The 24825-nt window shown below is 42.7% G+C and overlaps 1 protein-coding gene across 2 annotated transcripts in view; it reads right to left on the bottom strand.

Annotated features, from left to right (window-relative positions):
* The window catches only part of CLSPN (claspin), a 28076-nt gene extending 3595 nt beyond the window's left edge, over nt 1-24481 (bottom strand). The window contains exons 1-21 of one of the 2 annotated variants that reach the window (XM_028738924.2): nt 24355-24481; nt 23428-23557; nt 22350-22789; nt 20905-21063; nt 20222-20294; nt 19429-19537; nt 17467-18035; nt 16158-16349; nt 15225-15409; nt 12442-12644; nt 12173-12234; nt 9636-9841; nt 8564-8724; nt 7124-7350; nt 5707-5818; nt 5153-5231; nt 4426-4574; nt 2804-2968; nt 2557-2678; nt 1874-2004; nt 260-350 (exon numbers count right to left, since the gene is read on the bottom strand). In XM_028738924.2, the coding sequence (XP_028594757.2) occupies nt 260-350; nt 1874-2004; nt 2557-2678; nt 2804-2968; nt 4426-4574; nt 5153-5231; nt 5707-5818; nt 7124-7350; nt 8564-8724; nt 9636-9841; nt 12173-12234; nt 12442-12644; nt 15225-15409; nt 16158-16349; nt 17467-18035; nt 19429-19537; nt 20222-20294; nt 20905-21063; nt 22350-22789; nt 23428-23557; nt 24355-24372 (3583 nt within the window). In that variant the 5' untranslated portion in view covers nt 24373-24481. Of the gene's footprint in view, nt 1-259; nt 351-1873; nt 2005-2556; nt 2679-2803; nt 2969-4425; nt 4575-5152; nt 5232-5706; nt 5819-7123; nt 7351-8563; nt 8725-9635; nt 9842-12172; nt 12235-12441; nt 12645-15224; nt 15410-16157; nt 16350-17466; nt 18036-19428; nt 19538-20221; nt 20295-20904; nt 21064-22349; nt 22790-23427; nt 23558-24105; nt 24192-24354 lie in introns of those variants that run through there. The other variant, XM_077931952.1, reaches the window with a different exon arrangement.
* Between the last annotated feature and the right edge of the window lie 344 nt (nt 24482-24825).

The raw sequence follows: 24825 nt of genomic DNA, 5'->3' as shown, positions 1-24825 counted from the left end.
GGTTGCATCATATTAGCTGCTGCCTCTCTTTCATTGTTTTTAAGACTGATCTAGCATTTCAGAAGTTTTATTTTTGTGAGCTGTTTTATAGCTTACAAATATTTAAAATGATATCAAAGTCTCACTAGGGTGCAAAAGTATTTTTTCAATCAACCTGCAGCCTTGGTGTGGAATTTTGGTGCCCACCCATCCCCATTCTGCTAGCATTCTACTAAGGTTCTGCTAGCATTCATAGCTCTTCAGTAAGAAACAGGTGTACCTTTCTTTTGTAGGGACTTCACAGTGACTTTTTTGGCCAGTTTCATGAACTGGCTGTTTTCATCGATATCCTCCTCTTCCCCTTTCTCCGACTGTAAATAAGCAGAATTTTCATTAGACCACATCACTATAAGCATGGAACAAAAAGTAACTGAAAAAAGGTGCAGTTTCTTTAATGAATGACACTTTTACTAGTCATGTGCTTTCGCTTTAAAAAAAAAAGCACTTTGGGAGGAGCCCAACAAAACAGTTCCACTAGTGCAAACATTTCTGGAACAGCACAATGGAACTTCCCCTCCCTGCTTGCACCTCCTAAATCTGTTGTGGGTTTCCCTCAACCTTCCCAAGTAGAGTTAGGGGGCATATGGGGAGAGGAGAGGGAGGGGAAGTTCTGCTTGTGCTGGCAGAATTATTTAGCTGTATACCACTCTTTGAACTTAAGAGGCCAGTTCCAACTGTTGTTTGTTGTTTAGTCGTTTAGTCGTGTCCGACTCTTCGTGACCCCATGGACCAGAGCATGCCAGGCACTCCTATCCTCCACTGCCTCCCGCAGTTTGGTCAGACTCATGTTTGTAGCTTCGAGAACGCTGTCTAACCATCTTGTCCTCTGTCGTCCCCTTCTTCTTGTGCCCTCAATCTTTCCCAACATCAGGGTCTTTTCCAGGGAGTCTTCTCTTCTCATGAGGTGGCCAAAGTATTGGAGCCTCAGCTTCACGATCTGTCCTTCCAGTGAGCACTCAGGGCTGATTTCCTTAAGAATGGATAGGTTTGATCTTCTTGCAGTCCATGGGACTCTCAAGAGTCTCCTCCAGCACCACAGTTCAAAAGCATCAATTCTTCAGCGATCAGCCTTCTTTATGGTCCAGCTCTCACTTCCATACATCACTACTGGGAAAACCATGGCTTTTACTATACCGTTATGTGGCAGCAAACTTGCATCTGTCATTGAGTGTACCCTCTTCAGGGATTTGCAGCCAATCTTACCTCTCTGACAAGGGATGCCAATTTTTGTGCCTTTTAGAGGTATACTTAAAACAAGTTATGTATGTTTTTAAAAAAACATACATATGGGAAATAATCCATAAAAGAATTTATTACTGAAATTTTGCTTTACTTGCAAGATACTGGCACAGTTCTTACTTCACAACCCATTAACGGACATTGACGGTTGTGTTTTAAAACCTTTTCACCATCAAGTTTATAAACTCCCACAGACATCTTCATCCATATTGCCTGCTATTTTATAAAGAAGACTACCACTGATACTGGCCCAGTGGAAGATGCTATCTTCAGTATTATTATTTTCTTACATTAGAATGTTTGCACCACCAAGAAATAATAATATTATAATAATAATTTATTATTTATACCCCGCCCATCTGGCTGAGTTTCCCCAGCCACTCTGGGCAGCTGCCAATCAAGTATTAAAAACAATACAGCGTTAAATGTTAATATTACTAAATATTAGTATAATAGAATACTAAATATCTATGGCTTGTAACCAAGAACAGACTGGGGGGGACGGACGGGACATTTCAGCTCTCATCTCAGTCTGTCATAAAAGCAGGCTAAATGAAATGGTCCAGGAAGAAGCCTATCCACGAAGGTAAGCTACCTGCTCCCGAAGCCACTGCTCCCGCTCAAAGCGCTCCTTCCTCCACTTCGCCTCTGTCTCATCCAGATGGTCTTCGTTTTCATCATCGTTCTCTGCATCATTGTGGAACATATCCTCCTGAAAAGCATTGTCTGAAAACGGAGACACAAAAGGGAATTGGTTCTGGCCACTGCTGCCTGAAATGCTCTACTTAAAAGTGTTAAATGCAGAAAAAGCATTGTGGGCCTGGTGAGGGAGAAAGAGATGAGGATTTGGACTGGGATATGGACAGTTGTGGTAGGGATAGAAGGGGAAAGCGAGAGACCCTCCTGCTGGAGTTTGGGTTTGCTAATGTAGCCTGCAGAACAGACAGCATATTTGCATAAACAGTATCAAAGCAGCTTACAATTTTAATACAATAAAAGCCACACAAAAATGTAAAACAGATCAGCAGCTATTACATATTTTAGAGACTGAAAGATGGCAGGGAGTAAAGGTCTGTTTCACTCCTTCTCTAGGACAATTTGTGACCAACTAAGCTGAACACAGACAACAAGCCATGTAGGGTCTCAATAAGCCTTCTTGGTTTTTTTCCCCTGCCTGCGACCACAAACAGGGGCTATCAACTTGTATCAGGCATGGCTCATTCATCTTCATGGGTCACCAGTCGTGCAGGCTTGCTCTAGAATAAGACAGCATCATACCTATGTTCTTCCACCTGAACTTCCTCATTCGCCCAGGGCCATCGCTGTGCAAATCTCCATCAGCAAGGTATCTCTCTTGATACAAGCGCAGCTGTCGTTTGTCATCATCCAGCATCACCTTCCTAAAAAGTATCCATGTGTAAGGGAGGGAAACTGAAATTAAGTCTTCATTCAAAAACAAGGCTGTGCTTTCAGAAAAGCACAACCCCAAACTGTATTTTAAGCTGATGTATCTGCGGCTACTGACATGTGTATTTTGTTGACTTGATCCTGGAGTTCTGCATCTGTAGGGAGGACCTCATCAAGGACTTCATCTTCATAAACATCAAGTTCCTCACCGTCATATTCATCCTCACTCCCCATCTCACTTCCCGACAGCTCAGCCTCCTCTTCCATGAAGTCCTGCAATTTGCTGAAATGTTTTGAGAGGAGGGAAAGAAAGCCAGGAATCCAAGTTGAGTCTAAAAAGATTTAAGGAGCTGCTGCACATCATGACAAACTTCATCTTACCCAGAACTGCCAACATTAGCTGGCAGAGTCTCAAATCCAGCCCTCCAAGACTCTGTTCTCAGCCCTTCAAGGAAAAAACATCTATACCTTGCAAGGCAGGAGTTGAAGTGAGACTTCCATACATACACAGGATGTGCTTAACTCACCAAAGTACAGCACATTGTGTGAGTACAACACTTAAAGATACTGTGAAATATTGCAAATCCCATGTTAGGAGATACCCTAACATGCAATAGAAATTTTCAACATCATGCCAGTCTTTAAGGCTACAGAAGTTGTAAGCCTACATTTTTAAAAACTAGTTATGCATTATTCCTATTATTAGTAGTAGCAGTATTACTATTATTTTATTAATATAGGCCAAATCCATGCTTCTAAAAGATGCAACAAAATAGAAACAATTAAGCCCCAATCAAAATGAAGCAAGACAAGGAACCTGCGGCTCTCCTCTTTTCCTTTCATCATATAAAACCTTTGCCTTCAGCCATGGTTTTTATCGTTCCCAATAAATTTCAGAAACATTTGTTGCCATTTATTTAATACAGAATTTAGTTTATTAATATTTTGAAATAAGAACAGATGCCAAGGGTAAACTGAATCAAGTTGGGAGAGCTTGTTCCTTCCTGCTGCTGCCTTCTTGTGGTGCCTTCACAAGAGTGTGTCACTGAGCTCATTTCAGCAGCATCCAGAAAAATAAACAGGTTAGCCCTCTGAGTACCCTTCCCCTTGCCTGCTTCATAGTCAGCCTGCCCTTTGCTTAAATGGAACTGGGCTGTCAAACCCTGCAGTTGTTCAAGCAGCGGCTGCTTCCCACTGTTGTCTCCTTGCTCCGCACTGCCTTCACCAACCATTCAGCGCAAAAGCAGATTTGCCTTAACCATCCCCCATATCTCAGTCTTGTCCAATTTACATCGAGCCATGGTCTGAGTCCAGGGTGGCTAAGGTTTTGTGGCCTGAGGGCAACCCAGTCAGATAGGTGGGATCTAAGTAATCTCTTCTTCTTCGTCGTCTTCGTCTTCTTCACTGTTGGCTGACACTTAAAGGTTCCATGCCAGCCATTGGTGTGATTTCTCTCTCTCTCTCTCTCTCTCTCTCTCTCTCTCTCTCTCTCTCTCTCTCTCACACACACACACACACACACACACACACACAGAGCTCCCCTGCCTGCAGATCAACTGAGGAGGTGATTATCCCCCTCAAAGTGCATAAAGTTCAGCAAATTTGCCAAGAAAGCCCCTGGAAAGATTTTTCTGCCAGCATCTTTCAAGCCTGTCCCTTTTTATTTTGTTTTAGTTAGCTTCATATACTGCATTGATCCTGTTTATTGCAAAACTATAAAGGCTAGAAGGATTTACTTACAATTTCTTCTTCATTCCTTCCCTTCGTCTCAACACTTCCTCTTCATCATCATCTTCTACTTCATCTTCACTCTCTTCTTCTTCCTCTGTTTCTCCTTCCTTTTCCTCCTCCTGCTCATCGTCCTCCTCCTCCTCTTTGTTCTTTTCATCCTATCAATTCAGGAAATGAATTCAGAAATTCCTTTAGTATCTTATCACCTCCTTTACTACCTCCTATATTTCAGCTTGCTCTTTTATTTAAACAACACAGTTAGAAGGTGGTGTCTACATGATGATTGTTTAGGAGCATAGAAAACCCACAGAATGAGCTACTGGGTACAGCCTCCAGCTTCATTTAAAAAGCAATAGAAATGGGAATGGAAGAGCACAGGGCAATGTCTGTTGAAATCTCAGGAGCCTGAGGAGTGACTCAACAAGATTCTGAAGGTTTAGGCTTGAGACTTCAGTGCCCTGCAAAGGTACTCCCCATGACCACTAAAGGCAGAATCAGTTACACGAAGTAAGGAAAAATATGCAAATTTGCTTAGTATGCACATTCAGGCTGCAGAATGGAGTTTCTCTTCAAATCCATTTACTCTGGGGCATACCCAGCCCTGCCCATTAGCTTCTGGTGGACTAGTTGAGTAGAACATTGGCTTTGGGGTGGGAGTGGAAATAATTAAGGTTTTGTGTGGAATGCATGCCTGGTGTTTAATTCTGGAATAACCACAATAGTTTGCAGTACTCACTTCTTCACTATCAAAGGCATGGTCATCTGTTAAGAGACAGAAGTCTCCAAATTCTTCTTCCTCATCTTCTTCCACTTCTCTACAAGAAAGGATTTTTAAAAGGGAAGAAAAAGACTTGCTTAGCAACTGGAATCTAGCAAAGTGGGAATGTGCAAGTGGGAACACAGGAGTCCAATATACATTTGGAGGGCCACAGGCACCTCGCCCCTGCTGTACAACCTGTCACACCTAGTTAGCCATGACAGAACATGGTGAACAAAACAAAAAGCATTAGGACTTATCTATCCTCAGTCTCCAAGATGTCACTGTACTTAGCACTGCCATGGACTAGCTGCAGCTAATTTTCTGGAGTTTAGTTTGGTGTAGAAAGGTAAACAATAAGGAGAGGTAGCACTACTTCTTGGCGACTAGGCCAGTGAAAAATTCTGTTTAACTGAGAAGTTTTCTCCTCCCAGTCCTACCGATTATCTCAATACAATGGATGTTTTCATGCTCCCTCTACTGAAGGAGAGGAAAACCTTTGGAGAACTGAGTTGCACATCTCCAAGGCTTACCTCTCAGTTGAAAAAGAGCCAGAACAAAGAGCTACTGCCTCAGCCATTGGATCATCAGTGCTGTTCTCTTTTTCCAGTTTAGGGTTTGCTGAGGAGGATCGAATGGGAGAATCTGAGAAAGAAACCAGAATTGAGATGTCACTGGAACAGGATCCAACAGGCAGAACCCAGCTGGTCCCAGATAAAGTGTTCTTGTATCCCCAGCCCTTAAACTTATTAAAAAGCTGCTGCTGCTAAAGAAACAGCAATTCCTCTACCTAATATTGGGAGCTTTTATTTCTCTATATATTATAATGTAAGAACGTCATCACATAGCTCCCATTGGAGGGTTTGCATAGAGTCAGGGAAGGGGAGCAGAAGAGAAGGCTGGTTGCACAGCAGCAGCAACTATGACATGGAGGTAAGAAGAGAGGAACAACGAAAGGGGGAAATGTGGCTGTTTCAAACAATAGCAAAAGTTTGAGTAAAGTGAAAGGTGGGTGTCACTTAGAGGAAAATTGCAGTTTTAAGCAACAGCAGGGGTTTAAGTAAAACAGGGATGGAGAGACACTAAGACTGAGAAAGTAACAACTGTCAACAATGGCAGAGGTTGGACTCACCCATTGATACCCAAGATGTGATTGTAATCTGTTTAACTACTTCTATTTTTAAATTTTGGGACCTGCTGGTGAAGGGCAGGTAATAAATCTAATGTCAATAAATAATGATGATAATAGACCAAGCAGGGGGGACACTATGTTTAAAACTAAGGTTTGGGTAGAGCAAGAAGAGAATTTGGAGAGGCTCTGTTGTGCTAGCTTCTGTGGTGCACCCATCTCTGCTATTTCTCCTCGTTAAAACTATTTGGTTTCAAATAAGAAAAAAAATCCTCAGTGTCTTTCTATCTTTCCTTTACTCAAACTCTACTGTTGCTTAAAACTGCAATTTTCACATTTGTCCCTCCACTCCCACTTTACTGAAACTCCTGCCAGGTTGAGGAACTTCTTTCCTGGGATGGGACTTCTTGCTCCCTTGACAGGGGCCTTCAGTCACAACAAGAGCTTTGCGGGCAAGCAGTCAGACTACTAAGCTGTTGCATTTTATACAGGTTTCCTTAATCACATTGTTATATATGCTGTTCTTACCTCCTTACCTTGTTTATTGTTATCCTACATGTGTCTACTATGCTGCAAGCAGCCTTCAGCAGTGTGTACATTGAAAATCAAGAGTAAAAATTATTTCTAACGGAATAAAATTGCCATTTTTAAAAAAATCCACAGACAAAACTGTTAAATTTACTTGCCAAAACTAAGTACCTACTAGCCTCTTTCCCTTTGGTTTGATCATCATATTCTGGGTGTAGAATTTAGCAAAAGCCTACTGAAGGTGGTATGTGCAACCCCAGCTCTTGCTATGAGGAGCAAGATCCACAACTTACTCTGAGAAGCAAACTTTCCAGAGCAAAGGTTGAGCAGCTCTTCCATGTTCTGCTTCTTGCCATGGTAAGTGTTGGGAGGACACTTGTTCTGAGAGGCAAACTGGCCAGAGCACAGATCCAACAGCTCATCCATGTTTGCATCCATGGCGTTCTCGTCCATGCTAGCCAACGGTAGGCAGTCCTTGGATGACTGGTATTTGTTCCGGTGATGGCCAACATTCAAAAACCTGAAAGCAAAATTAACAACCGTCTTTGAAAAAGTCCACAGTCATCAGAGGAAGCTCAGGTGGTTTGGCAAGAAAGGTCTCCAACATGGACCTTTTGGGATGCTTCTTCTGTAGCTGCACTCACACAGGGTAAACACCATTGTGTAACTGTTCCAGCATTTTCTTTTAGGACTTACCTACCTTAGACAACTTTTATTTACTTGCTTTGTGTATACAGTGTCATCAATGTGAAAGAATTTTACAGTTTCTCAAGGAATGTTCAATCTAAACTTTGACACAAAGAAAGCAGAGGAACAGGGGTGGGGAAGTGTGGATGTAGTTTTTATTTTCCTAGGGTTTTTAAACGCTTGTGCGTTCTTGTTATGCTTCTTGGTATAATCCTGTTGGCTGCCTTTATATTGTGGCACTTCAATATATTTGTTTTAATTTGTTTAACAGTAGCTTTAACTTTGTGTAAGCTGCCTTGGGAACCTCTTGAAGGGCGGGGTATAAATCAAAATACAGTGGTACTATTTCTAGGTTAGCAGAGTCTAACCTGAAGTGTATGTAACCTAAAGCGTATGTAACCCGAGGTACCACTGTAAAAATAACTTGAAAATGATTTCACTCCACTCCAGACTGTGAGCAAAGTTTTTTACACCTTGGGTTAAGATTTGGTAGGGCTGTGGGCCCTGTATGAAAATTGTTTTCAGGCTAGATTCATTCCACGAGCTGCCAATAGTCAAAAAGATCAAGACACACACACACCTTCCCAATAGGCCTGTGAACTAAATAACTCTGAAATATGGCCTGCTGGTTGAAGATTTGTCACAGAGCCAGCAACTTGACTTCATTGCTAAGTCATTGAGGATACTGTGCCTTGGACTGAAAAGTGGAAGCTTATCCTTTTCTACCATCAAACTAACTTCCTCTCATGGGTTCCAGGATTCAAGCCTACTATCTACTACTAGTAGATACTGAGTACACAGGCAACAGCAAACCAGCAGCTTCCATTTCTGAGACTGAGAAACCATTCACTGAAGAGTGGGTGCATTTCATCCCTCTGTTTATTTGTTCTAACCATTCACAATCCTATGCATGCTTACCTTGAAGCAAGTCCCACTGTGTTCGATGCAGCTTTACTTCCTAGTAAGTATGTTTAGGAATGCAACCTTACTCTACCTATTTTGAAAGCATTACTTGCAAAAGAGAGCCAACTCTCCAAATTACATACCCATCCGCATCAAGCAACTGACTCTGAGTGTCGTCTTCTAGGGAGAACTGGAACTGGAACCTCCCGGCTGTTGGAACTGGGCTTTTCTCTTCAGGAGTAGCATTGTAGAGATCTTGGGAATCCTCTATGGGTAGGGAAGGCTCAGATGCCTTCCCTGAACTCTAAAGCAGAGGAGAAGCAGAACACAGTTATATTCATTAATTAAAAGGCAGACTGTAGCCAAAATTCAAAATAGAAAAATTAAAAATTAAAACTAGAAAAATTTAAAGTACAGGCCAGAACTCTGCAGCTAACAAACTGAAGCAATACAAAATTGGAATCAATTATAAACTTTGCATACAGAAATTAATCAATTTGCAAAAACTTTGAATTTCTGGACATAGGAAGCAAAGAAAGAAAGGTTTCCCTAAGGCTGCAGAATTAAAGGAAATACATTCTGGTCTCTGCTACTAGCCAGGGGAACAAGAGCATTGGGAGGCTCATCCTCAGATTCTCATGTCTGATTTTATGTACTGTAGATTCCGGCACATAAGGAGACTTTTGAACCCCGGAAAATCTTCTCCAAAGTCGGGGGTCACCTTATACACCGGGTATGGGTGGCGCGGAGCAGAGCCCGCCCCCCGCTGCTGCTGCGGAGGCTCTGAAGCAGCAGCAGTGGGCGGCAGGCTCAGCTTTGTGCCAGGCGGCTTTCTCCCAGCGCAGAGCTGAGCCCGCCCCCCGTTGCTGCCCAGCGTATTGGGCAACTGGGCTTATAAGACGAACCCTGAAATTGCAGCTGCCAATTTGGGGGGGTTGTCTAATACGCTCAGTCGCCTAATACGCCAGAATCTACAGTATATGGTTGTTTTGTATCTTGCCCTGGGATCTGCTGTACTATGACTGCAGAAGATTTAAAAACAACAGCGCCTGTCTGCAAGCTCACCATTTAAGAAACATGATACAAAAAGGAAAATCGAGTGGAGAGGGATGACGGGGGAAAGCAAATTCAGGCACCAGTTCTTAAAGTTACATATTTGCTCTTCGAGTGACCAGCTACTATTAGTTAAAGATTAAAAAAAAATCAAAATCTGACCTTAGAAGCAGAACTGATGAAGCTTGTTTTGAAAAAGCCGGGAGAAGGAGAGCGGACGACTCCAACGGCAGACAGAAAGTTGCCTCCACGTGCCAGTTGCTTATTACAAGGTTGATAGGAGGGAATCATAGAACCAATCAACTCAAAGCTGCTGTTGTGACTGTTTTCCTTTGCCAAGTTCGGCAGTAAAAATGAATCTTCATCTTCTAAGAGAAGGAAAAGAAAAGTGAAGAAACCCTACTAATTTTTAGAGGAATTAAAACAACCTGAGCTGGTTATTAGAGTGAACTAAGCCATAACCCGAAGAATTGATGCTTTTGAATTATGGTGCTGGAGAAGACTCTTGAGAGTCCCATGGACGGCAAGAAGATCAAATGCATCCATTCTTAAGGAAATCAGACCTGAGTGCTCACTGGAAGGACAGATCGTGAAGCTGAGGCTCCAGTACTTTGGCCACCTCATGAGAAGAGAAGACTCCCTGGAGAAGACACTGATGCTGGGAAAGATGGAGGGCACAAGGAGAAGGGGGCGACAGAGGACGAGATGGTTGGATAGTGTTTTCGAGGTTACCAGCACGAGTTTGACCAAACTGCTGGAGGTAGTGGAGGACAGAGGTGCCTGGTGTGCTCTGGTCCATGGGGTCACGAAGAGTCGGACACGACTAAACGACTAAACAACAACAACAAGCCATAACCCTCTCCATGGAATTTGGGGGAGGGCTGAGGTTCTGCTCAGACCCCAACTAAGGGAACTGGTTTATCACTGAGTGCCAAGTGAAATTCATTCACTGGGTCTTCCCCACATAAAGCTCTGCTAGAGCACAAGTGTGAATCAATCCCACAAAATATCCTGTTTCCAGTAATGGCAAATCTTCAACGTCTCACAGAAAGGGGAAACCACTGATTCATTGAAACAGAAGTAACCAACAAAATGAAACATTTGCAGTAACGTAGGGAAACAGCTGAACATTTTCAGAAGTACAAACATGGAATGGGAACAGCTCAAGCTACATAAAACAGCCCACATCAAAACTAAGATCTTCTGCTCACCCCAACTGCCTACAACCTAGTTAGGTATAACTCATCCAGTGACTATATCCCATACATCTCTCTCCTAGTTTCACCTCTTATATACACAGCTCTCCACACACTGCTTCATTTCTAGCATGTGAAGATTTGAGCCTCTAAGCAGTCAAGGACTTACAATTTCACATTTTCCTTGCAGCAAATCCAGTGGGGTTCTGATCCACACTTTAGCAGATCGTAAGCCAAGATAGGTTTGCATCAAGGCAAGCAGCAGAGCACATCTATCCCAGAGGTGGTTGTTCGATAGACCTTCCCAAAATTTAACCAACCTATGTATCTGTGTATTAAACTTTCCTTGTAACTAAAAGAAATATATTGCTAATTTTTGAAGTACCGTATTTTTCGCTCTATAACACACACCTGACCATAACACGCACATAGTTTTTAGAGGAGAAAAACAAGGAAAAAAATATTCTAAACGAAACAGTGGGTGTATGATTTTTGTGGTTCATGCTGTGGCCACAGACATGTGATCTGACAGTGAGTTTGGAGTAGCCCAATGCAAAAATCCTGAGGATCCATGTGGATCCATGCTTTGTAACCACGTTTTTGCACCACTGCGGCCCCAGGCAACAGTGGGTGCGTGATTTCTTTGGTGCAAGCCATGGACATGCTATGTGATCTGATGGTGAATTTGGGGTGACCCAGTGCAAAAATCCTGAGGATCCATGTGGATCCGTGCTTTGTAACCACGTTTTAAGTGGGGAGGGAAGGAAAAGCACTCAAGGGACAAGGAGCACGTGTGGGGTGTGTGGAGAAGGATGCTGCTAATAATGCAGAAGAGGGGTATAAGGGGAGAAGGCTCCTCTCCTCTCCCACTTTGCTCCTTTAAAGCAAGCAGGCTCTGCTTTTCTCCCTCCTCCCTGCTCATCCCCGGCTTAGCAAGCTGAAAAACTTTGCTGCTATGTAGCGAGCTGAGTGGGGAGGAGAGAGGGACAGAGAGCCTGCTTGCTTTAAAGGAACCAACCGGACAGGAGCCGCTTACACTCGTGTAAGCGGCTCCTCTCCTCTCCCGCTTTGCTCCTTTAAAGAAGCAGGCTCTCTGTCCCTCTCTCCTCCCCACTCAGCGGCTCTTCTCCCGCTTTGCTGTTTCAAAGCGAGCCACGGAGGAGGGAAGGAAGGGGAACCATGGATCCTCTGCTCACGACTGCAGCAGATCCCGCCCCCCGCCACCTGTAGGCATTCGCTCCATAACACGCACAGACATTTCCCCTTACTTTCTAGGAGGAAAAAAGTGAGTGTTATGGTGCAAAAAATACGGTATATCTATGTTTTGGCAAAATGCTTCCCCACCATTGAATCATGAAGAGAACAAGCAGAAAAACTTACATATAAAAGTTATCAAGACATATATTTTAGTTACAAAAAAAGCTTAGTTTGTCATTCAAAGGCACAGTATGAAAAAACAGTCAAGATAAGAGCATGCCAGCTGCAGATACGCAGGTATATTACCTGGCTTGTGTGATCTTCCCCCACCTTCTTCCACCTCAGCTTTTTCACTTGGAAGAGAACAGCTGCAAGAAACAGTAACAGCCCAAATGAAGGATAATCATATTTTTAAAAGGTAGTAAAGACCACTCCATAAATCAGGGACAGCCAATGTGGTGCCCTCCAGTTGCTGTTGGACACACCGGGTGATTGGCTATGCTGGCTCAGATTGGATTCCAAGAACATTTGGAGTTTACCATGTTGGCTAGCCCTGTAATAAAACTAAAGCTTACCCTGTTTTTGAAGAGTTATCCTTGAACAGCAGCAAGGTTGACTCTGTTGAGGAAAGCTTTGGAACAGCAGTGCAGTGCACAAAGTTGGCTGCTTGTTCCTCATCAACCGATTCTTTGTCAGTATCTTTGTCGCTATCTGCAGGGCCTTGCTCTTCCAGCTCCTCATTATCTTCCTCTGCCTCACCAAGGAGATACTCCACAGTCTAGTGAAATATACACACACACATATACCAAATTCCACAGTGAGTGAACTTTTGCTTATGGGTATGCTTAAACACAGATGGTTGTTGGCTTCAAGTGCATACACTTTTACGGCGGACAGTGAAAACTCTTATGAAACCTACGGTTACAAAACAGGGCTTTAAAAAAAGGATTAGTCAGTTGCTAGGAGACAACAGAAGAACGTTGCCTTCCTGACTTGCCTCTGCGAAGCCCACAAGCATCTGGCTTGGCACTATGGGAAACAAGATGCTGAACTAGATAGACTCTTGATCTAATCCAGCAAAATCCTCATGTTATCTAGACTTCTTTCGTCTCTTCTTTCTGTATATGCGATAAACCAGTTTCTAGCCCTTATAGTTACAGACAACACCTTAAAAAGATGGAGCCAGTATCTGCCAAAAGCTCAGACTAAGAGAAGAGGTACAATGGGGGCCACCAGCAGCAAGGATAAAGAAGTGGTTGCTGGTCACAGTTCCCATTCCCTACTGCCTGCCCCATCCCTCTTTTGGGATGATGATGATGATGATAATAAAATAATAATAATAAATAATAATAATAATAATAATAATAATAATAATAATTATTATTATTATTATTATTTATTATTTATACCCCGCCCATCTGGCTGAGTTTCCCCAGCCACTCTGGGCGGCTTCCAACAGAACACTAAAATAAAATAACCTATTAAACTTTAAAAGCTTCCCTAAACAGAGCTGCCTTCAGATGTCTTCTAAAAGTTTGGTAGTTATTTTTCTCTTTGACATCTGGTGGGAGGGTGTTCCACAGGGAAGGCGCCACTACCGAGAAGGCCCTCTGCCTGGTTCCCTGTAACTTGGCTTCTCGCAGCAAGGGAACCGCCAGAAGGCCCTCGGCGCTGGACCTCAGTGTCCGGGTAGAATAATGGAGGTGGAGACACTCCTTCAGGTATACTGGACCGAGGCCGTTAAGGGCTTTAAAGGTCAACACCAACACTTTGAATTGTGCTCGGAAACGTACTGGGAGCCAGTGTAGGTCTTTCAAGACCGGTGTTATATGATCTCGGCGGCCGCTCCCAGTCACCAGTCTAGCTGCCGCATTCTGGATTAGTTGCAGTTTCCAGGTCACCTTCAAAGGTAGCCCCAAATAGAGCACATTGCAGTAGTCCAAGCGAGAGATAACTAGAGCATGCACCACTCTGGCAAGACAGTCTGCGGGCAGGTAGGGTCTCAGCCTGTGTATCAGATGGAGCTGATAAACAGCTGCCCTGGACACAGAATTGACCTGCACCTCCATGGACAGCTGTGAGTCCAGAATGACTCCCAGGCTGCGCACCTGGTCCTTCAGGGGCACAGTTACCCCATTCAGGACCAGGCAGTCCTCCACACCCGCCCGCCTCCTGTCCCCCAAAAACAGTACTTCTGTCTTGTCAGGATTCAACCTCAATCTGTTAGCCGCCATCCATCCTCCAACCGCCTCCAGATATTGATCCAGAAAGCTAACACTTAATTTCTAGAGCAAGTCTATCTGAAACTACTATTCTCCAGTTCAGAAGCCCTTCCTCCTAACATATTGCAAGAGTTATCTCAGCAGTGAAGAATATGTACTTCCTTAAATTCTTTCTTCTTCTTTTCCCAAGTCTAATCCCTAGCATTTAAAAACAGGTGCCAGGACAGAGTCCAAGAACACATTGAGCCCAGACAGATGCCCTCTTTTGCAGCTGGACATCATGGGTGGCATAAGCTCTGCAATAGAGGAATCTGCTGCTACTTGACATTCACAATGTTTTATGATCAGAGGCTGCTCCCTTAGTTTTTGATTTGGCCCATTTTTACTGCTGTATTTTACAGATACCAATTATATTAATAATGTACCCCACTTTGATAATTCAGATCATAACTTGCTTTTCAAGTCTTCTAAATAAATATTAAATTCTTGCAGAACTCCAGAACTTAGATGCAACAGTTGTTGCCTTTTCTTTAATTTATTCTGCCTATAGTAAAATTGCAGAATTGGTCTTGCTAGGGGGGCAGATATGTATATTTAAAGCAAACTAAAGTACTGGTTCATCGCAACTCTGCCTGGCTTTGCAGTGCTTCATTTCCTTGCAACAGAGCTTCTAAGATACTCTGCTAGTTGATACTCTGCACAGCCATGTCATTCTTGGCCTCGTTTCCTACTTTCTCATATTCAGAGCCCCACTGTGTGGCTTTTGAGAGGTATGGAACAAGGCAAAGTAAGTAGTGGCCCTTCAGGGTTCTGTGGCTACCTGCTTGAATTTCTGTACTTCCTCGGGGGAAATTGCTTCATGATTAAATCATAACAAATTTCTGGCTGCAAAATTGCCAGCAGTAAGGTGGACAAGATAAAAGCCTGGATTTCAATGCCTAGCTGTGTGGGGAGCTGATGCCACATTTACTTAATTACAATTTTTATTTCAGTTCAATTTGGCAAGAGGCCAATATTAAACATGGTGCAAATTCCTGAGTCTCATAGTTCCTGGACAGTTTTATGAGAAGTCAGCAATACATTAGAACTTGCTGAAGCAGGCCAAAATAAAATAAAATGTAAAGCAAAATAAAGACCTCTTGATTGCCTTCCTCCTCCTCCTCCTCCTCAGATTCATCTGTCATCTCCTCCTCTTCCTCCTCCTCTTCCACCATATCCTCATTATCCAATTTATGCAATGCTTGCCGCTTCTGGCGTTCCTCCATCCTGCGGAGCTTCATGACCTCCTGCAGTTGAGCCTTAAGCATTTGTAGCTTTTCACCTGGTAAGCATAAATACGCTAAGATGCACATTCTAACAGACACACAGAAATGTCATTGTCCCAGGCAAACATTTTAATGATGCCACCAACAATTAATTTTAAAAGCAATGGAAGTTTATTTGAAATTGGGGGTGTTCAGGAACTCATGTGCTGACTAAGAGAACCAGCAATTCCAGCTAGGAGAGGAGAAGGAAAGCTTCAGGCTTCTGAGATCTTATTTGCTTTAAGCTAAAAAGGACAATTGGTCCTACCTGAAGCATAGATTTTGTAGGCGACAAGGGGTTAACTGGGGATACTGTATCATCAAGAGGACAGAGCTACTCATCATGTGGGACTAGGGCTGTCATTCAATTGACTAAAACTTGGACAATTAAGGAAATGTGAGTCAATCAATTAAACCAGTATGAGCAACAAAGATTATTTTAAATTCAGATGAATGCCATTTTGTGTCTTTTTCTAAATGACGCATGCTTGTGTTGCAGTCGGCATCATCTTAGTCAGTGCCCTTTTTTGAAGATGCTGCTTCCCATCAGCAGCTTTGAGAATCTGCATTTTTTTAAAAAATGTAAGAAACTAAAAACCTGCTTTCCAATCAAGGGGCACCTTTTTAGTGTATCAAAAATGTTACTGACAAAGTAATTTACATTGGTTGAGCCACCATTGCAGCTCTATTTGTGACAAGCACCCGAGAACTGATGGAAGCATCCCCACCCAATAAACCTTGCCCCTGTGCTCTCTCAAAGCGTACCTGGTTTTGCATGGGTAGCACCCTCCACAGCCTCTGCAGCCAACGTCACTGCCACCACATCTGCTTTCAGCTCCTCCTTGCCCTCATGAGTGGTCTCTTTCCGAATGATACTCAAGCCCACCGTTCGTTCTGCTTTTGGCTTGGTTGTGTAAAGTGCATGCTTCACAAAACGTTCCTTCAAAGCATCTAGTTCTGTTTTTTTTGGGGGGGGGGGCGGTTAGAAAAGAAAACATACTATAATTACTTAGTTGTGAAAGACTTTGTAGTTTTCATTTTTTTTAAGCCAATTAATATTACTTCAGCTGGATCTAAAGTTACCTAAAATCAATCAAGTTGAAAAATAAGAGTCTTCCTGTTAAGAATTTAACACCATGGCAGCATCTGTTGGGGTTTCTGAAATTTTGGTTGGAAGTGGGAGAAAATAGTTCTCTCGTGAACATGGCACAATTCTGGGGTTAAACCTATGGGCAAAAGTCAAATCTTCTGTCTTTTCGTAATATTTTTTTAATTTTTCTTGCACTAACAATTGAATAAAAGATGTCAAAAGTCTTCTTAACTCTTGTTGGGGTTGAGACAATAAAATAGTGCCATCCCTCAAACAGCACCTCAACTGTCAAGAATTAAGGGACACTTTTTAGGACACCTTTGGAAATTAGGAACTACATCTAGGTAACTGTGATGGCAAGCATTTGAAGAAGCCTTAAGGAGAAGGGCTGTAGCTCAGTGATAGAGCATCTGCTTTGCATGCAGAAGGTTACAGATTCAACCCCCAGCATCTCAAGGTAGGGCTGAGAATGTTTCAGATGAACACTGAAAGGCTACTACCAGTCAATGTAAGTTGTACTGAACTAGATGGACCAATGGCAGGTTCTTGTGTTCCTAATGGAAGAGTGCCGATTTATGTTTTTTACTGCTATGTGTCACAATTATTAATACTGGGTGGGCGGGCAGGCTTGTGAAAAAGTGCCCTTGCTTAAATATGAGCGAGAGACTTAACTAAACCATGCTAAGTGAATATCCTACGGAGGCCTAAAAACAACCTGATTTAAGCAAAGCATGTCACAATTCTAGACACATTACACAGAAACAAATGATTTCAATATCCAAAGTGGCAGATAGCACCTGACCATTGAACTCAAATGTTTTAGGAGAAGATACCACGGAAGAATGAAAAATCTATTTTTTTTACCTTCCCCTCCCCAACAATGCAAACTTCCCTAGCAATTCCCTTTTCAATCTTTTGTCATATAAGCAGTAGCAAGTGAATAAGAATCACAACATAACAAGATACTAGATGCTGGTACCACACCTCTGTTAGATTCCGGCTCATCAAGATTAATAAACGAATCATCCCCGGAACACAGCCTAGGCTTGATTGTCAGGTCTACTCCCAGCTCCCGAAGCCGATCTAGCTTGGACTTCTTTGTTTTTTCAGCAGGAGCTAACAACACTGCTTCCTGTGGCTGCACAATGTCTTTGGGCTTCCCACCCAGTTCTGAAGATTGCTCCTCCACTTGCTCAAGTAAGTTTTCTTCCACTTCATTCTCTACTGATTTGATGCATTCTGCAGGGATTTGATCAGGCTTTTCTTGCTTTCCAGAACTCAGCTCTTCCTTAAGGCACTCGATTTTGGAATCACTGCCCTGTTCATTTTCCTCAAGACAATGTTTTGCCAAATTTCCCACTTCACCAGTAGAAGTTTCATCTGTGCTGACAGAAGCAGGGTTCAAGGAGGCCGAAGCTTGCAGATCAAGCCCTGCTGCCAATACTCTCCCTGCTGGTTGGTTAAATTGTCCTCTCCAACTCTCACTGCAATCGATACCTGGGTTCTTTGGAACAGCACTTTCTTCATCCAGACTGGGCTGATATTTAGTTGATCTGTCGGGGGGGGGGGGGGAATACAAGTTAGATCACTACCAATCTTAAACTTGTTCATTACAGAAAATGAAGAAATCAGTCTAAGGGCAGAATGCAGTATTTTGCCTATTTATCCTTGAATAAAGGGAGTGGGGAGAGAATTACTGAAGAATGATTAGTTTTCCGCTAGACACAGTAATGTGCACAGTGCCTTCTCATGCTGGGCAGGAGAGTTAAATTGTGCAACATGTTCTACTGATGTTCATTTTGTTTTAGCCCATTTTGAGTCAATTCAATATAATCATAATGAAAAGAAACCATCTCCCAATTTTTGAAAAGGAAGCAGTCTCTTTCATCAGTGCCCAGTACAAGCAGAGAGGAAGGAGGGGCTTGTGTGCTAAGGAAGAGACTCATCACTGCCCAATCTCAGACTAGCAGGCTGTCATAGCATCTCACTTTTTGGCAAGCAGCTGAACCTGCTGGTATTAAGAGAAGTCAGGATAGGCAAGTGTACATAGGATCCATTTCCCCATCTCTTCATTGCAAGGCAAATGTATTTTTTATCTTGTGAACTGGCCTGAGATCTTCAGATGAAGGGGGTATATCAATTTAAGCCTCTCCTTTTTCTTCCACGCAATAATCTCTACATGTTTCCACAGGATTACAAAATAGACACTGTACAAGGGTTGGTTGGAGGCGTTCACTCATTGCAGCATATGAAATGAATTAGCTCTCTCTAACTTCGAGTAAATAATAGTATTGTACATAAAAACACTCTCAGTTAGATCTCAGAGTATAAATGACACACTTTTAGTAAGAGATGACAGTTGCGTACTCAGTGCTAAAAATAAAATTAGAATTTAGCCCCAAGAATTGCAAAAAAAAAAAAAATCCTGTATAAATTATGTAAACTGGGGAATTACGCAAGTTTGTTTATATTGCACAAGATATTTGAATTTTGCTAGTCAATGGGAAAAGCTTGAACTGGGCAGCATGTTGTAACCCTGAACTTGACGTCTGGAAAATCTTAATCACCCTTCTGGCTTCTGAAAACTGAGCAGGCATATTTTCACAGCTATGCAGTCTTGAAACTTTTTTATTTTAATGAAACCCAGAGTTTCTAAGAAGATTAATTCTGTTAAAATCCTGGGAAATCTTTTTTAATCTCTAAAACATTTTATATCTACTGTTTTTTAATTTTTACTGTTACTACGATAATTGTTTTTGTTTCTAATGTTTTTGATCTGTTTTATATTTGTTTTATGATTCTTTTGTAAGCTATCATGAAAAACTAGATTAATGAAATTATGATTTTAAAAAGATGAATTCTGCATCCAGTCCTATTCTATAACAGCACTACTGCAACACCTACAGATGCCTGAAAAGAAACAAGTTAGCAGCAAGCTTGACTTACTTTAGCAAAGCCATAGCACTTCCCTGGAAGGCAGGACGAGGTTTGCGCTTGAAGAACTCATGGACACTTTTGGCTTCTGGTAGGTGATATGGGAGAGGGATGTTGGCTTCTACCAGAAAAGAAACAAAGGGATTAAACTGGTCTGTGTTGATACAATGAAGGAAAGTTTTGAACAGTGTGGCCTTGGTTTACCTTTTAATGATAAAAACACAAAAATCTTAAAAGGAACATATGAAGCTGTTTTATACCAAGTCAGACCATTGCTCTAGCAAGCACAGTAAGGTAAAGGTAAAGGGACCCCTGACCATTAGGTCCAGTCGTGGCCGACTCTGGGGTTGCGGCGCTCATCTCACTTTATTGGCCAAGGGAGCAGGCACCCAGCTTCCAAGTCATGCGGCCAGCATGACTAAACCGCTTCTGGCGAACCAGAAACGCCATTTACCTTCCCACAGGAGCAGTACCTATTTATCTACTTGAACTTTGATGTGCTTTCAAACTGCTAGGTTGGCAGGAGCAGGGGGAGCAACGGGAGCTCACCCCGTCGCGGGGATTCGAACCACTGACCTTCTGATCAGCAAGCCCTAGGCTCAGTGGTTTAACCCACAGTGCCACCCACATCACAGCAAGCACAGTACTGCCTAGCAAATGAATCTCCAAGGTCTGTGGCAAAGATAGGTACACATTCTGTTGACAGTTCCTTTAAGGTGTTTTAAACTGGGTGATACCATCGTTTAAGAGAACCTGGAACCTTCTACATGCATACAGAATCTTGCAAAACGTTTTGAAATCTTACCTCTGACAAGCCGCTGAGTCTCGCTGTGCAGCTGTTTGATGGCTTCCTTACCCAGCTTGGCTGCCTTCCGCTCCTTAACAAAAATGAAAAGACAGCTTTGAGCAAACATGTGGCTTAGACACAATTAAAAGTTAGGCATACTCAGGATGGAAGATGAGGTGCTGTTAAGTACCATACAAAAAAGTGAGATAGAAACAAAACTAAAAGTGAATAGGTGTGGTTGTCATTTTTAGGTTCCTTCAATAGACGTTCCTCATATTCATCCATCTTGTTTGTCGTGTTCACTCTCAGAACCAGTATTGATGGGAGAGGCAATAAAATTTAACATGCCAAAAGAAACTTTTATACAGAGTATTGCTTAAAGAAATACCAAATATTTATCCAAATATTTTTTTTTCTGGGGTTTCTGTGGTGTTTGCTGCAGATCCCCACCAATTTCTGTCTAGCACACTGGGACACTGTGCTTTGAAGGTGCTCCAGTGCAGTACTTTTGGAATCTTCCTATAACCGTCTCCACTTGAATTCCACAAATGTGGCACCACTTTAAAGGCTCTGCCTCTGGTCACCACCCAACTAGAATTTGGGATCATCCAGTAAAACTGATCCAGTAAAACTGCAATAAGTTCAGGTAAACAAAAACAAATACTTTGTATAGTTTCCTTGGATGGTTTAGCATTACTCACCTTCCGTTTTTTCACTTTCTCTTTCCCTGCAGCTTTTATCAACTCTAGAGACTCTTCATCTTGAAGAAGGGGATCCTCTTCCTCTAAGCCATTCTCAAAGAGGTCTTTATCAGCCAGCAGACACCCACTGTCATTGAAAGAAAACCTCTCACTATCCTCCTGGCCCAAGAAAGGTAGAATACAGGAAACAGTTAGCAGTTGCTACCTCCCCCTCTTTCCTATATAAATAGAAAGGAAATCAATTTTTTCCACTGCATACTATAAGTTCACAGTAAAGCCAACCACAGGCGACCACCCTCCACTCATGTGGAAGTTACATTTCGGGGCCCCACACACATAGGAGAAAATCATGTACGTGGGAAGCACCTGTTTTTTCCTGCTCTCCAGCTCTCTCTTCAATCCAAACCAAATATCTAGAGTTGAAGCTCTGGAGCCTGCTGGAGGTCGCCTTGGAAAGTGGCTGCTACTGCTACTACTGCAGGGAGACTGAGCAACCTAAACAAAGCCCTGCTGAGCCTCTCTTCAGGGCTTCCTCCGCCCTCACTGACATCATCTTTAGGATCCGGAGATGGTTTCCTTATAAGCCATGAAGACTCTCTCTTCTGTCATTTCCTGGTATGATTCCATTTTATTTTACTATTTTATTTATTTCCCGGTACCACATGAATAAGTGATCACGCGTGAGTCGATTGCACGTAAAAGTGGGGAGACGCCTGTAGTGCAAGGCCCCATGCTATACCATGCACCACAGTAGAAATGGGGCATCTCTGGCCCTCCAGATACAACTCTCATCATTCCTGACAACCAGTCACACTGGCTGAGGCTGATAGAAGTAGAAAGTACAAAAATGTCTATAGCACCACATGCTTCCCATCCTATTTGCATTCAAACCCTGACCCAGTTTAGACAAACAACTTAACATGCAATAAAACTGTCCATGGCCTGTACTGCTTCACACTGAGCAAAGGATTATATGTTGTGGGTAAGCATTCAATCAATGTTTATACATGGAAAATCAGCACGTCAAGAGAAGCCTACATTAGATTACTCCTACCCATCACATTTTCTATATAAAAGTGGTGGTGTGTGTGAGATAAGATTTTTTTAGAATAGAGGGGAACATTCAATTATGCAATGGCCATCTGTCCTCTAAAGTGACACGAAAACAAGAACAGTTGCATGGTGAGCTACTTATCTAGACTGTGCCTTATTCTCTCCTGTTTTAGCAGCAAGTTGGATTACCATACCATAATGCTTTAGCTGACATTTAAGTTTAACAGTGCAGCTGGTGAGACACATGTGTACATGCCAGTCAATGCAACCTGAGGCATGAATCACAAAATGTAAATATATCACTTGGCATTAGACTGGACTTTACCTTGGGTGCACACAATGATTCCATCAAAGCCCAATCCCTTAAAATGTTCTTCTCATTCCCATCATACCTTCCCTTCTTCTGCCTCTCCTTTCTTTATGAGATCTCTAATAGCTTTCATTTTTTTCTCTTTCTCCTTCCTCCTTTTCCTTGGGGCACCCTTTTCTTTTTCAATAATTTCCTTCACGCAATGAATTCTGTGGTTCTTGTGCTTTTTCCCAGAGTTCTCCAACTTATGTTCAGGCAAGCCAAGCTCTGGATACATTCCAAGGTTCTTATTATGGAACAAGTTGTCCACTTCATCATCATCACTGTCTTGAAGAGCCTGGCAGATTAGGTTGGATTTCTTCCCCTTAGCAGCAAATGTATCATCATTTTCCTTCATGCTTTCCATATCCCCAGTTGCATCCTCCGATTTCTCAGGAGCCAGGTCTTCTCTTTCACTGTCACTGTCTGGGAGGATCTTCTTACATTTGACTCTCTTACTCACATATATCTCTTCATCAGAATCTGTCAAAAATATAAGTTTCACATATTTATGGCATGCACCCCTTTTTAAACACACACATATTTTAAAAGCAGTTAAACTTATTTCTTACCCACTTTTCCTCACTTGAAATATTGCAGATTCAGTTACATACTGCAGTTAAAGATAAGCAACACTGAATTCAATGTCATTTAATTGAACTTTATTGTGAAATTTAGCTCCTGTAGGCTCTATTTCCCCCCTGCTCTGGTAACAACCCACAAACTACTACAGCTCATAGGAGTGTAAGGACCAGGTGTGTGCATGTAATTATTTCCTTCTTAAATCGGCTTCAGCTGTTCAGTTCTATTGTTTTCCACTTTGGAATATACTAAGAAATATTTATTATTTTTAAAATCAGTTTCAGGAAAGCAGTCCCGATATCAAAATGGTTTTCAAAACTTTGTGGGAGAGAGGGGTAGGAAGGGAGGTGTCAGATATGCATGGAAGGGCTCCTATGAAAAATGGATTAACTTACTGTGTGCATGATGTTGGGTAAATTATATACGTGTCACATTTATATATATGTTAGAGATATTTACTGTTGTATAGGACATTTCTTTGAAATAATGGAATGACCTCTGTAATGCCCTTTTGTTTTTAAAGACAGTAAATTACTGACCTTCATCATCAACAGATGCAACTCCTTTGTTTATCTGTGCTGGAGAGGTCATTTCACAGCTTCCCTGTCCGCTGTCTGAATCGCTGTCAGACGCTTCCTGAGATTTCAGATCCTCGACATCCAACAGAATCTGTAAGGCACAAACATTTATAAGTATGACAAAAGAGACAAACACATGTAAATGTTTTGATAATGGAATTTTAAAATAGAAGCCAACTCCAGCACCATTCACCTCCCAACTGCAAAGAAAACGACATTGGACGCTTAGGAGCAGAGTTCTTCAGGGTTCCATTATCTAATGTCTGCATGGCAAGATTGTCCAGAGAGTGAGTCTGGCATGATTAACACAACAGTGACATGCTTCTCATTTAAAAATCAGAACCAGAAACTGCTGCATGGTACATTTATCAAACTCAGCATGCTTAACAGACTGCATAGTAGAAGTTCCCACAGATGTAAGTTTCACAGTAGTGTAAGGATCAAAGTTATACAAAGCAGGCATGGGAGAGAGCTCACTGGGTGACCGTGGGCCAGTCACTACCTCTCAGCCTAACCGACCTCACAGGGTTGTTGAGGGGAATTAAGCGAGGTGGGGGTAGGACCATGAAATGGATGAAAATGTGAGATATGAAGGCAATGAATGAATAACGAAACAAAACAAATTAAAAGCACACATACACAAGTCTGAAACGGTAGCAGTGCATTCCCCCTCCGAGGACCATGCAGTATTTCAAAGACATTGGGGGGCCCCAGGACACCCGAGGTTAGCCGCAATGTATGCTGGGAGTTGTAGTTCTTGCTCCCTTAGGTGGTTCCCGCGGGGCCGCCGACAGCCGCCAAGGCAAATGTCCTCCGTTCTCCCCTCGCACCGCCAGCCGCTGACTGGAGGCAGTTCCCAGGCGTGAGCTAAATCTAAACTGGACTCACCTCAGTCGCCGCCGCCATGGCGCCCGACGCCGACGAGCGAAAAGCGCCAAAGCCTCCCTCGCGCCTCCGAATTCGAGTCTTCCCGCTCTTGCTGAGAGTTTGCCCCCCGCTCCTCAGACCTTAGCCAATCGCAACTTGCCTCCGCCCATACGCTGCTTGTCATCCTGGCACGAACCAATTGAGAGGCAGGATTTCCTCCGCGGCACAGCCCCCACGTAGCCTGCGTTAACTCCTCTCCCTTCGCGTCGCAGAAGGAACATAGAGATAAAATACTACAGAATGGCCAAATTCTCAAAACAAGGCACTTCCCTGTCCCTTTTGTTTTGTTTTTTTCTTTCTTTCCTGCGGGGGTTTTCTCTCCAGCCCACAATAAATAAAAGAGCGCGCGTGGGGTGGTGGGGGTGTAATATCCATATTGCAGATCAGTGGTGTTTGTCGCGAAAATGGCTAACCACAACCCTGCAGTTTAGT

Source organism: Podarcis muralis, chromosome 7, assembly GCF_964188315.1.
Source record: "Podarcis muralis chromosome 7, rPodMur119.hap1.1, whole genome shotgun sequence".
Lineage (NCBI taxonomy): Eukaryota > Metazoa > Chordata > Lepidosauria > Squamata > Lacertidae > Podarcis > Podarcis muralis.
The sequence above is the reverse complement of the archived record's forward strand: the minus strand, read 5'-3'. Positions and strand labels throughout refer to the sequence as shown.